General features: G+C 22.8%; 2 protein-coding genes across 4 annotated transcripts in view; both read left to right on the top strand.

Moving 5' to 3' along the window:
* The window catches only part of LOC129606139 (tyrosine-protein phosphatase Lar), a 167,154-nt gene that overhangs the window by 29,805 nt on the left and 122,279 nt on the right, over positions 1-15,070 (top strand). The gene's annotated exons all lie outside the window — the stretch shown is intronic.
* On the top strand, positions 7,926-9,748 carry LOC129606140 (protein twisted gastrulation-like). Its single transcript, XM_055516262.1, has 2 exons — positions 7,926-8,694; positions 9,478-9,748. The coding sequence occupies exons 1-2, from the start codon at positions 7,993-7,995 to the stop codon at positions 9,649-9,651; spliced, it is 876 nt and encodes a 291-aa protein (XP_055372237.1). The 5' UTR covers positions 7,926-7,992; the 3' UTR covers positions 9,652-9,748.

Consider the following 15,070-nt stretch of genomic DNA (forward strand, 5'->3'; position numbering starts at 1 on the left):
ATTTAAACAAATATCGGAATAATAAAATTAAAAAATTTGTTAATGTTGAAAATTACATAATTATACAGAATTAATACATACTTATAACAATTAATTATGTTCATTGCTATTTCTAATTCGTAATGCCATAATAAATTGGTCATATTGATTGTATATGCCAATTACTCACGTTAAAATTCTCGCAACAATTCCTCATAAAATGTTTATAATAATAATTTTTAACAGTAAGTACTCGGGTAGTGAAAGCTAATCAGTTGAGAAAACAATTTGACTAATAAACAACATAATGTAATTTCTGTCATTTTATTCGCAGCATTTATTTATGGTTGCGTTCTTATATCAAATTTATTAATTCTTTGAAATTTCAGATATTTTCAGTAATGAAACCTCACATGACAATTATAAAGCTTATAATACACAGCGATATAAAAACCTGCTCCTTCGTAATACCACCGGTTTTACTTACATTTTCTATTACAATATGTGAATGTCAAATTTTCATAACTTAATCGTGAAAGGTTAAAATTCGGACAATTCTTTCTATAGAAATATTTTTTGGGTTTTTTTGTTTTTTTTTTTTTTGGATATCATTTCGGGTGCATACATAACTGTTAAATATTTAAATTGTTGTCATTTTTTTTTCTTCTTCTTCTTTTAGGACATTCTATTTAAACAGTTATTCTTTGTTGATTTTTTTTTTTATTTTTTTCGCCAACCATTACTGAATTTTGTTACACAAGAAAAAAAAAGAACAGGATAACATTAACATTCACAAAAACAGAAGGCTACAAAATATTTTTCATTTTATAATTTTTTTCCTTTATTTTTCTTCTTATTTTAACTTTTGTTTCACAATCTTAGTGTATGTAAAATAAAGCGTTTTTTGTCTCTATTTAAATGCGAATGCAATTAATATTTGCATATACCCACACGAAGTATACAAAAAGTAAAAATGAAAAAAAAAATTACCATTAAGTTTTTTTTTCGTTACTTTCTTTTAGATTTCTTCTGAATACATTTAAAAAAAAAAGGAAAATTCTAGTATCCTTTTCCTGTTATTATTGCTATTATTATTACTTATTATTTTTTTTTATTATAGTACAAGCTTTTAAAATTTTTAATTATATCTGGTTCTTGCTATTCATTTCAACTTTAATTTTTCACTAAGAAAAAATATGCAACTCTTAACTATTTCGGTTCTATACACATATTCAAACTACATATACTCCTATTACTAGCTAAAAATCAGCACAACAATAACATCAACACGAGCGAATGAAGAGATAAGAATTGGCAGTACTTTTGATTTGCAACACAGATATGGATCATTTGTTTTCGAATTTATTTTAGTTCCAAAAGACAGCGTTTCATTTAGAAACTATTCGCATATAAACTCATTAATAGTTGAAAGACGAAAATAGAATGTCGCTACTAAAATAAGCTTTGAATTAATTTTGAATTTTGACACAAATTTTTACAATTATAATGTTATTAGTCGTTAGCAAAAATTAGGTCTGTCCACTCTTATTTTAAATTTGCTCCAATCTAGTTCAAATTTGCCATCAAGTTTTCATCAAGAATAATTACAAGACACATTCTTTTTCTATCAGTGTTTCTATTTCCCGGAATTTATTTTTATTCGCTCTCCCTTATTCGTTTTGATTTTGAACTGAAGCTGTTTAATAGCTTATAAAATTTTATATTTTCCCGAACTTTTTTTTTTTTTTTAATTTTATTTCTACAGCACTAATGTAAGAAGAATAACTATAGTAAAATAATAATAATAACAAAAATAATATATAAGAATTTGTTTTAAATTAAATGACTATAAAAACTAATTTTGTATATTGCATAATATTAATGAAAATGTATGCTTGTATGTGTGTATACATATGCGTATATGAACTCTCTATATTAATATATATTAAGGATTTCTAAGGACTCTTTTATGTTTATATTATACAAATTGCATTCCGGGGAAATCTAAAACAAAAAATTTTATGCAAAACTACTATTAGAGAGAGAAAAATGAGAAAAAAAAAAGTATTTGGTATTTTTTTTTGTTTTGTTATTAAAAGAAATATGACTTTGACTGTCAACCAGACAATTTTTATATTTGCTCTGTTTTTTGTTTTATACAAAAGGAGGGCACAATATGGTAACAATAACAATGAAATGGGAAACTAAAATTAAAAGAGAATATAAAAAAAACCAAAAAGGATTTCTGTTCAGGATATGAGTGCATAATGTGCAAATGAACTCAGAATAATTAAGTTGGAAAATTTTACTTCTTTTTTTTTTTGAAAAACAAAAAAAAAGAGTAATTTTTTTTATCACAAAAGAGAAATTTTATTTTTTTTTTTAAAGAAATTAAAATCTTTATACTATGCATGTGCATATTTTTCATTTGATATTTTACTGCAACATAACCTTAATTTCTTTTTTAAAATTTTTCATATTTTATACATTTTGTACTGCTAAATTTTTTATGATAACAAGAGAAAGGCGGCCTAAGTAAGATTTTAAAAATTCTTTAATATTACAATAATATTAAATTTTACTTCTTTATAAGAATAACAGCTTATGCTTATTTCGAGAAACTTTAGTTATTTTGCTTAAATTTTTACTAAAATTATGAATAGAAATATATGAAAAGCTCTAAATATGGCCATTAATTTTCTTCTATTAAATTGTAAATTAATTTCGATTTACTCATATTAAATTTAATATAATTTTTAAATCGAATTTAATTTTGAGTTAAAAGTGGATTAAATAATATTTTCTGAATTAAATTAAAATTCTAAATAACTTAGTGTGCAGATTTTTTCTTAAGGAATCAATAATCCAGGAACGAAAGTGAAACTACACAATTTTGAATTAATGCTATGATCAAAATCATTCGGATCAGGGTGTACATAATATGTGCATATTGTAAAATCAAATATTATGGTATAACAGGATGAAAAAACAAAAATTTTATCGCCTTAATCGAAATTTTGCTAATAAAGGCTGTGTAATCATTTAAGTACATAATATATATGTAAGCTAAATTAATATCAATTATATTTATGCAGAAATAAAACCATAACAACAATTTTACATTTCTTAACGCTAAAGTTTTGACTCCCCTGTTATATTATGCGGCACATTATACTTTTAAATGATAATAGACGGTAAATAACAATATCCATTTCATTTCTGTGCAGTCACACACGAACAAATTTCTTCCAGTGTATTTTATAGTCAGGCAATTAAAACTGCGTCGGATGTACATAAATATAAAAATATTATACGCAAATAATATCTAAACCTATTACGACCTTACTTTTCCAATATCTAAATTCGCAAAATCGCAAAAATATTCAATTTACTTTATACCTAATTAATAATCGATTTTAAATATTAAATTCAAAAATATTTTTATAAAAATCTGTACGACACTAGAAAATATACAAGTAATATGGTGGTAACTAACCAAGTTATTAAATTATAAACTAAAATATAGTATACAAAAATATAGTATACACTAATATTTTAATTAATATTAATAAATCATGACAAATATTTTATAATCCTGCATACTCTAATTGTTATACATAGTACATATTTGCAACAAAATAGCAATAATCAACTTTCAAATAATTTTGTATGACATTTTTTGTGAATAAAAATAAAACTTTGCTGTTTTTTTTTTTAAACCCCTTAGTATTTTAAAATTTTAGAACATTAAATTCTTGCAATTACTCCCATAAATGGAAAATGGTAGGGCGTTAATACTCGTAATATGCCAAAATAAATTTTGAATAAATTCATAATTACACAAATACACTAACCAACACTTTCTATGTTTAGTTAAAACCCAAAAAATTTTCTTTTATTAATATACTAATTGCAAAAATTAAAAAATTTTGAATTTTTGTTCATATTATTTTTAGTATACGGCGAACAGTTAAACAATTTTTTATGTAAAATAAATTTGATGATTTAAATTTTTCCTAAAACAAATAATATAAAATTTACAATTTACGATGAACACTTCATGTATACATAGGAGTATACAATTACTTAAATTGAAATTTGGAATTGAAGTTATAGTAAAAATAGCATATATACGACAATATTATACTACACTATGCTACAAAATGCGAATATTGGAAAATTTTGCATGTAAAATTTAATTTTATACGGCACTCTTAAAATTTGATCTTGCGGAAAGCTGTTTTTCAATTCAAAATATAAAATATTGAAATATTTTACATACTCTTATGTTCTAAAATTAAAGAACAATAGATGGCACTTAATTTTTGTAAAAGTTCCGGATTTTCCAAATTGTGCTAATATTATATTTCTACTTACACAATTCACCAGTTACATTAAAACTAATAAGCTGAATTGTATACCAGTTGTCGTGTCAGGGTTTACAAACAAACTAAAATTTTTAAAATAAAAGCAATTTTACAGTTATTTAAAAATTAATTTGATAAATTGTAGACGCTTTTATGTTCAGAGTATACCGCTTGTATGTAAATTATTTTAGGATTTTATAACCAGTTCCCGAAAGAAAAAAAAAATATATATATTTTGTAATTTTTGTTGCACAAAATTACTACCAAAATAGATGTAATATGTGTAAACCCTTCCACAAATGAATATAAGCATATTATATGCATATTATGTAAAAGCAGCTAGCAAAGTACCTAACAATCATTAATTTTGTAAAAATACATGGCATTATGCAGTAGGACCCATTTATAACTGCACGATTTTTGTTGCTTATATCCAAATTTTTTACTCACGGACGTCGCTTGAAAAATATTTTCGAATTTGAAATGAAATTTCGAGTAGATCATTTTGTAAGGCCTAAATTGAATTTTAGATGAAATTAAAGTTTTTAAAAAAAAAAAAAATAAGAAGCATCAATTTTACTTGTAGTCAGTGTTTACAAGCGTGTAAATTGTAACAAGAAATATTATGTAGAAATCCAATTTTGTTTTCCTAATAAGCAAACTTTGCTTTTATCCGAGTTGTTTACATGTGGATTCGACTGTTTTTTCAAATTTCTGTTTTAGTTTAAATATTTTTTTACTAGATAATAACATTGTAAAAAATTTCTATATATAAATAAAAGTCCTTCAGAAAATAAACTATCCATTAGAAATTTATTTTTCTTGATGATAGTTAATTAGTATTGATATCTATAAAATAAATTGAATTTTTCCTCATATTATTATTTCTGATTTCCTATGTATAACAATATGTATATCTGTACACAATTATACATAGTTGACTTTTATAACGAAAATTTTATGTACAGAAATTTTTATATTGAAAAATAAATTGATTTTTTGATATAAAATGTTATTTTCAAAATCAATCAATAGCATAATAATTATGTAAATTAATTGTTTTAAACCAAATAATAATGTACAAGTAATAATGAATATAACAGTAATTGTATACATACCCATACATACACTTAAAAAATGTACATTTTATGCTTTGTATAGAAAATAAACCATACAGCCTACGGAATTTCATTAATAATAATAGAGAAGAGATAAAATATTACTATAGAAACCATGGATTTGGTTATATAAGTATGTATAATATTATCGGTATTAATATAGTATTTTGTTCTATAACATTCCAATTAAAGTAATTTACATAAAATATGGAATGCAACATAAAATGTATGTATGTATATATTGTATGTATATATGTATGCAGTTATCAAAAAATGTTACTGCAAATGCTTTAAAAATTTGAATAATGTTTGAACAATAAATGCATAAAAGTAAAAAATTCATTAAATTTACAATAAAAAATTTTCACAATAATTTTATATTATCGTTTATATGTAATAAATAAAATAGTAAATGTGTATTTTAATTAAGTTAAAGTTAATTAAGGACAAATATTTGTTCTAACATACATACATGAATATATATGTATGTACATACATATAGTAAGTTTTTAAAAGCAAATATAATTTAGTTCAAAAATATTATTGTCTTTGATGTTGATATTTTTGAGGTATTGATGGTATTTCTTGTTTTGAACTATACAAGGAATTCTGTTATCTCTGAAAATTGAAATGCAATTGTGAATGAACGTAAATTAATTGCAGTAACATAAAATTTTGTATAACAGGTGATTTTTTATATCAGGAATTTCAATTTACTAAGAGTAAATTAGATATGATAAACAAAATTATATTTCTATTATAACACAATTTACAACCGAGTCTTTGGATATTGACAATTATACCTTGGTCATTATACCCTCTTATAATTATACCGATTTACATTTCCAAATTCTACATTTTCCTATTCAAATACTCTTTGTGTATGTATCTCTTTTAATATCATATTTTTTTAAGTTCCGAAAACTTTCTTCTAAAAAATTCCAATTGCTTAATTTTTCTAATAAGATTTTTATTATAATGGTCACCCTATTTGTAACAACAGCAATATTATTTACATACACACATACTATATGTGTAGGTATAGATTTTGGGTGTATAATATCGTGTACTTTTACCTATTCCTCTTTATTTCGTTATTTCTTTTATCTGTAAAAATTATTTTATCTGTAATTTAATAAGAATATAAAGGTGCATATAACAAATAGGCATATAAAGGTGCATATGCACTTAACATGTACATATGTTTAAGGTAACAAAATACACTCACATATTGAATTAAATTACCGACAACAGTTAATACCATAAAAACCACAAACAAAATATAATAATATATGAAAGAAGAGATAAAATAAAATTATTTTCAACAACAAATGAAAAATTCAAAAAAAAAATAAAAAATTCTTTTAACAACAACTTGTAAAACCGGTTCTTATTATTGATTTTATTTATTACTAGCTTAATAATCATACGTTTATTCTCAAGAGCTATTTAGAAATTTCTCAGAGTAAGTATAATATTTTACTAAATAAAAAGAGCATGGAACGTGTATTTATTAATTTTTTAAAAGAGTTGCCTTCTTAATCAAAAATTATAAAGTAGATTTTTCTTGCATCAAATACAAATAATGAAATTAATTAAGTTTTATTGTTTAATTAATGATAAATAATAAATTTATCGTTAAAACAAGATGAACAATTAATTATTAATGATAATCTGATACTAGCACATAATTTAAGCATTAAAAAATTTCGAATTTTTTAATAGTTCTCCTGGGTTTAATAAATATTACGTTAAATTTTAACTATATTGCAAGAAGTATCAGACAGAACAATATTGTTTACAGACATAAAAAACTTAATTTTTTTGCAAAATCCAGTTATGAACATTTTTGTATATTTGTTGAACCAATGAATAGAATGCAAATATGTTATAAATTAATTATAATGGAATAAATAAATAATATTGGAATTTATTTAATGATTTTCAATTTGGTCCTGTGTGAAATTTAATTTTTTGTAATATTGCATATAAATGGGCACTGTGGTAATGACATTCAGTATTTATGTATATAATATTATAATGTATTATGTACGAATAATTAACATACATGTATACATACTAAATTACGAGCAAAATAAATATCTACTACCTACATAGTTTTATAACTTTAAATTTTTGAATAGTGTAAACTCTGAAATAATATTTTTATTTAAATATGCAAGTTTAATAAATTTTAAGATAAACAAAATTATTTTCTCTTTTATTCTCTCTGTCATGTCAATATAATTTTATCGTATCATCTCAATTCAGTTCTCAAAATTTTAAAATTTTAAACTAAGCTGAGTATAATTAAGTTTTGTTTTCAATTTTCATTTTACTCAATTAGTTTCTCATAATACGTTCACTTGTTCAAATCAAAGCTTAGAAATCTTTTTTATAGTGGTAATAATAAAAATTTAAAATATTCTAATTAAAGTTTAAATAATAGCAAAAATATGTTAATAATATTTAAAAATAGAATTAATAATATATTTAAAATTTTATTTTTAATTTATATTTTACTATTAATGATACAAACATGTTTAAATTGTAATATAGAAAAATGTGATAAATCATTTAAATTATGTATGGAAAAGAAATTATGTGAATGTAATTCAACTTCAACACAACCGGTTCACAATCCAAATAAAATAAATGATGAAAATAATAAAAATTCTAATAATATTAAAAATCATAATAAAATCAATAATAATAATAATAAAAAACAAAATAATAAAATGAATAGTAAATTAAAATCATCTAAATCTAAAAATGATGCTATTATTGATACTGCTACTACAACTGGAGCACCATCTATTATTACAAAAGAATCAAATAATACATTTGGAGAACTTAAATTAAAATGTCGTCCATCAAAGAATTGTTTTAAATGTATGGGTGATATATATGCTGAATGTTGTAATTGTGTTGATGGTTTATGTCCAAAAACATTACTTAAAGAAGATTTATCACGTATATCTCATGTTGGTGATTTTCGTGGTGAACGTAATTTATTTAATGCTATTACAAAAAAATCCGATTCTATAAATACAAATGATGAATGGAAAATATTTACATTTCCAAATGATTTAAGTGCATTTACTGTAAATTTAAATACAAATGAAATAAATGAATTATCATCAAGAGAAACAAATATCTGTACAGTATTATTTATGGATAAATGTTTATCATCTAATCAATGTGTTAAAACATGTGAAAGTTTAGGAGCTGTAAGTCCCTTTTTGTTTTTGTTTTAAAACTCAGTACCTACTTATTGCGATATAATATAGAAATTTTATATAAATAAAATTCAATGATATTGATCTATACAGGGTTTTTCGCATAAGGTGGCAAATATGATGTTTTTTGAACATATTTAACACGTTTTACTAGCAAAACTATGAGAGATAAAGGAAAATGTTATATGGATTAACTTTAAGATCTCATCGTAGCGCATCGAAACAGACAGGAAAAAAAAGAAAAAAAATAACAAAAATTTTCGAGAAATTTCGTGTTTTGTAAAAAAAATTCAAAAAGAACAAAAATTCTGATTTTGACGAACTATATTTCGAAAACTGTGGCTCAAATGAAATTAATTGTAAGAGCGAAAATAAAGGACAATCAAACGCCTACAAAACAAGCTCCTAATGATAACTCTATTTTGTATTGTTCCGAAGTTATAAGCATTTTGATTATATGCAGGAAAAGTCTAATATTTTTTTTCGGAACAGACTGTAGCCCGAAAATGAGTATATCTGCACCATACAATTTTTTTCTGGAAAGAATCATCCCTGATCAAAAAATCATTCCTGAAATTATTATTGTCATCTTATGCGAAACACCCTGTATAATTAGTCTCAAAAAATTTTTTTAATAAAATTAAAATAGAATAACATTTTAGAATTTTATTTTTAAAATTTCTATAAAATTTCAATTGAACCCTTGGTAATTGGTACCTAGACAAATTTTATTATGATTTTCTTTATTTATTTTTTGTTTTTAAACTTTTTTAGAATTCATATCGATGGTTTCATAATGGTTGTTGTGAATGTATTGGAGAATATTGTTTAAATTATGGTATAAGTCGTAGCCAATGTAAAATATGTGGTAACGAAGATACTAAAGAAGGTGGCGGTGATGATGATAACGATGATGAAGATTATTTTGATGAAAAAGATGAATTGTAATGAGTTCTGTTTTTTTTTTTTTGTGAAAAAAATCAATATTACATTAAAACAAAAATTATCTTTTTACTGAATATCAAATATACAGAAAAACAAAAAATGTTGTTTTAATGTTTGTAATACACAATAATAAACGATCTATTTTACATTGCGAACAATATTATAAAATCTATAATGAAAAGTAGTTCAACTCTCTCAGAGATTTGCAATGAAAAACAAAATTTTTTCAACTTGTGATGTGCATTAATATCGTATCCTTTTTATACAACATTTTATGTAAAGAAATTTCTAATTTATGATTTTGTATAATATGCAATGGAGTAATATTGTGTGTACATTAAACGGATGAATAATTAAAAACGCTTATTAAACAAAAATATATTTACATTACTAAAATATAGGTACCAAGATATACCAAGAATAATGTTGATAGAAGCATTTTAATATACCATATACAATAAAATTATACAAACGAATATTTATGGTCTAGAATTTTTGCTAACATAGCATAATAACTCTTATAATTATAAAGATTATATAGAATTATTTTGTTTAAAATTGGATTATGATTGCATTTTCATTATACAAAACTAATGTGAATTATGATGCTCTTTTAAAAATACGAAGCAAAATCATTTTAAAATTTTATAACAATTTTAGCTCTATTTAATTTCTAATAAATTTATGTGCGTGCAGAAAAGTATAACAGCAGAAAAATATTAAAATTTTGTAATAATGAACAAAGAATACTTAAATGTATGATTCATATTACAAGCAAAGGATGTGATTTACATTGATTTGATTCGAAAGTAAGCCATTTAGTTAGAGATTAATGCATCTTGTAATTATGCCACGTATTCCAGAAAGGATTCCTAATAAATCGCTGTATTAATTCACAGAAGAATACTTTTCTGATAGTATACTAGATAAAACCTTAGATTTAAAGCACTTCTTGCCTAAAAAATTTAAATATATACTAAGCAATAAACTGCAAATCAGATAAATATTTTATGGCATCCTTACTTAAGAATCTTTATTCAATATCAATTAACGCAATCATTCCAATTAACATACAAATTCCTTAAAGTATTTTTACTAAAATATTATCCAAGGACCTTAAAAAATTTATTATTCTTAACACTTTAAATTTATATAAAATAATTAAAATAAGCTAAAATTTGGTTTCATATTCTTTTACTTCCAGATTTTCAATTTAATTCTTAATTGTTATATTTAACCAAATATTGTATAAAATTTCTATAAAATATAAATAGCTAAATAATTAAAATTTTACCACAGAACCCCATAAGGTACTCATAATTACTCCCAAACACTTAAAACAAAATTAAATTCAATACTCAACTAATTGACTTTTTAAATTCTAAAACAATTTTTATTTAAATTTTTTTCCAATATAAGAGCTATAAGAGTTAGTATATAAAATTTTCTTAAATGACTGGCATAGTATCAAATTTAATTTAAGAAGAACAAGAAAAACAACAATATTATACAATATAAAAATACATTGAACAAATTTCTTTCAAGAACATTGAATAATTTTTAATTAACTTGTGAAAAAGAAGAAGAACAAGAAAACAGTATAAGAACTTCCCTATAAGCAAGCGTAAAGATTTAATTAAGTCTCAACATTATTTTATTTCATTGAATTAATAAAAAGAAAGGAAAAATTTTCATTGCTCCTTTCATTATTTTCTTATATTTTTTTTCTTGTTTCTGATTTCTTCTCTGAAATCTTAATAAGAATATACAAGTAACTGTTATATTAAATAACTAGAATATAAAAAATTTATTTAAAATATAGAAGAATTCTTTAAACCTTTAGGCAATTTTTCGTTCTCCTTTTCATTTTTATATGCTCAGTATAATCTCTAACGTTACAATAATTCAATTCTTGCACTTGAACAGTTCAATTACTACAATATCCTTTTCTTATATTCAATATTTTTTTATAGTTATAAATTTGTTATATTTCATTCTTATTTCATTCTTTGTATTTTTTTTTGAGGAGAAAAAAAAAACGTTACAAAAAATTTTCTAACGGCAATAATTTAATGAATTTCTATACATAATATTATTGTATTATAATATATAGTTATAACTGTTATACCGTATAATAAAATACAAGGTAGACTAAGATAAAATAGAAAAATATTGTTATATTATTTAATTTTAATGTTATATTGTTATATCAAAGAAAAAAAAATACCGTTTATTTTATTAAATTCTGAACATCAAGATTTTCGCAATATTCTCTTAAAAAAAATGCTATAGCTATACTTACTATTTAGACTTGTATAATTAAAAGTCTATATATACAAAATAATAAGAATATTTCGAAAATTTTAATTCAATGAATATAGGTATATATATATAAGTATATGACATATACGTATATGTATAATATGTCTGCAGTAGTTAGACAAAATAGGGTCTAACAGTAGGTTTAAAAAATCTAAAATATGACTTAAATTTTGTTGTTGAAGGTGTTAAAATACCAATTATTTACTATACAGTATACTGTATATCTTAGTTCCACAAACTAACAAATGAATTGCTGAATTCTAATTTAGCTATAATGTATCAACATCTAAATTGCCAATTCATTCAATTATATAAATTGTTGAATAAGCCTATTCAGTTAAAAATAATAGAATAAAACAGAAGTTTAGGCAAATTACTGTAAGATAATGTGAAGAACAATTTGCCGGTAATTTCTTTATACCTCTGTAGCTCAGTTCGTAGGTCGATCATAAAGAAAGTGAAAAAAAAATTTTTTTTTAATTTTTCTGCCTTGAAGAAATATGGAAAATTTTTTTTTTATTCATTTTTGAAGAAATATGGACCGATTATTCTGTCGGTCCAATAAACCACACCAAACTATTGTCTTTTGTGTATGTAACGATAGCTCTTGGAACTGTTTAGATTACTCATCAGCCCAAATACGACAATTCTGTTTATTAACGTATCGATTGAGCCAAAAATAAATATGGATCTCATCACCAAACAAAATTTCTCGATGAAACAACGGATTTTCATTAAGCGGAACTAAAACCCATTTAGAGACGTTGTTGCGGTGTAAATTTTTCTATGATGATTTGCCAGATAATACTGAATAAGAATAACTTAGCGGTATAACATGAATCACGCGTTATCTATTCAAGAAAACGGTTTGTAAAAAACCCCACAAAACGGGCATTTTTAATATAGCTTTCAACAATTCTTTAAGGAAATTAAAATGTTTTCTTTCAGCGCTATTTTCTATCATTTTAATTATATATTTGCTTTGCATTACTGAATTATTCTAAGTGAGAATAAAATAATAATGCCGGATCTTTCATTTAAATCAGATTGAATGTGTTTATTATAAATCACTGAATTTACTACTATTAAACTAAATTGAAAACTATTATTGTTTTGTGGCCAATATTTAAATCAACATATTATGACTCATGAATAAGTCGATCTACATGAAATTATTAAAATATAGTGACCAAGTATAAGAATTTCTAAATAATTGATTGATCCTGTACATATTCCATTCAATTCATAATACCTATATATTAATACAAGTATATAATATAAAAGGATATATGAATTTAATATTAAACTTGAATGATAAAACAGAACAGAATGTAATCAAAATATTATAAAATAAAAAATACAAAAATCATATACGAGTACATAAAAAAAATTAAAAACAAAAAATATCAAGGAATTTCTCAATATTTTTTTTTTTATAAATTCTTTTAACATTATTCCAATTATTTTTTATTTTATATTCATTTTAATATACAAGAATTAAGTATTGTAGATTTTCTATATTATAAGAATAATCAAAATTCTTATCACATTCTTATAATTTTAATTAACTATAATGTAGCCCTAATCAAAATAATTTTGAACATATTTTAAGAACAATCAAATATTATATATTCGTATATATAAATTTATACATAATAACACATACTTAAACTTCTTCCTTAACTTCTAAAAAAAAACATACGAGTATTATTTGATTAGGTTGAATTTATGTTCGAAAAACCCCTATAACATGTTATAAAATTACTCAAACGTAAAAAGGAAACTATACACATAATCTATAAGTACTCCTTGGAAAATATTTTACACAAAAGGAATTTAAATTTATGCTAAAGGAAAATTCAATTCCAAACTGATTTCTTTAAAAAATTAAAGTTTTGTTAATATCTAAGAGTTTGTATGTTAAAGAATTTAAATAGTTTTTAAAGAAATTTTTAATATGGTTCTTATTTAAAGTTGATGGTTCTTGTATACCATAATGTTTTTGAACTATTTGCAATTAAATTTATTGTTTTAAGAAAATTACATATTTTTCTCATAATTTTTAATTAGAATGGTTTTTAGAAATAAATTTAAATCAAATTATATAGAAGATTTCTTGAATAGCATATTTATATTTTTATTTTTAATAAAATTCTTAAAATAATACAGAGAGTTCAGAAATTCTGAATTATTATTCAGCATACAAAAATTTTGTTACAATGACTTCTAAGACAACACAATGACTTCAACACAAAAAATTGTGTTGTATTTATGGTACTCTTAAATTAATAGACTTTAAAAGTTTTCAAGAATTCCTTCATATGAAATTCTTATTTCCGCCCAAACCAATAAAAATATATACATATGCGAAATTTTAAATGAAAATTATTAAAAATTTTTTTCATACTAAATTTTATTTTTCGAATATTAATTAAAAAATTCCAGAGCAAAATATTGTACGGTATATGCTGAATAAATTGATAGAATATTTTTCAATATACAGTGGAACCACTATATATTATAACGCCAGCTCCATATAATGAACACTTTTATTTAACGAACAGTTTTGTTTGGCACTCTATGTTGTGACTCTCTATTTAACTATTCCATTTTTGTTAAATATCCTCTTTATATCATTTCTAAAAATCTTAAAAAGAATCTTTTGTCAATTCGACTAAAAAAAATTTTGTTGACAGTGTTCTCTTTTATTTTAATCGACATGGTTTTTATATGAACAGAGCTATATTTTAGTACTATTTTTGTTAAAAAATAATGGCGCCTATACATACTGAAATTTTTGTTTGAAAAAAAATGATATATGTTTGCATCAATTTCGCTTATTTTTGATATAATGGTACAAAATGCTTTTAGTACATTCTTACGTTCGTTTCGGATTAAACTAAAATTAAGAACGTCAAACTGATTGCAGATCTTTATTTTTAGTAGACGGTTAATATTTAACAAAATCTCTATACTACATATAAAACTCTTGGCATAATGTGTGTTTGTTATATGGAAACTAGGGGCCCCTGTGGTTTGCTTATAAGCAGCATTATCTGTTGTAAAAACAGGATTGTGGCAATCAATTTTAAAATAAGTT

Source organism: Condylostylus longicornis, unplaced genomic scaffold (assembly GCF_029603195.1).
Source record: "Condylostylus longicornis isolate FDR11 unplaced genomic scaffold, ASM2960319v2 ptg000017l, whole genome shotgun sequence".
Lineage (NCBI taxonomy): Eukaryota > Metazoa > Arthropoda > Insecta > Diptera > Dolichopodidae > Condylostylus > Condylostylus longicornis.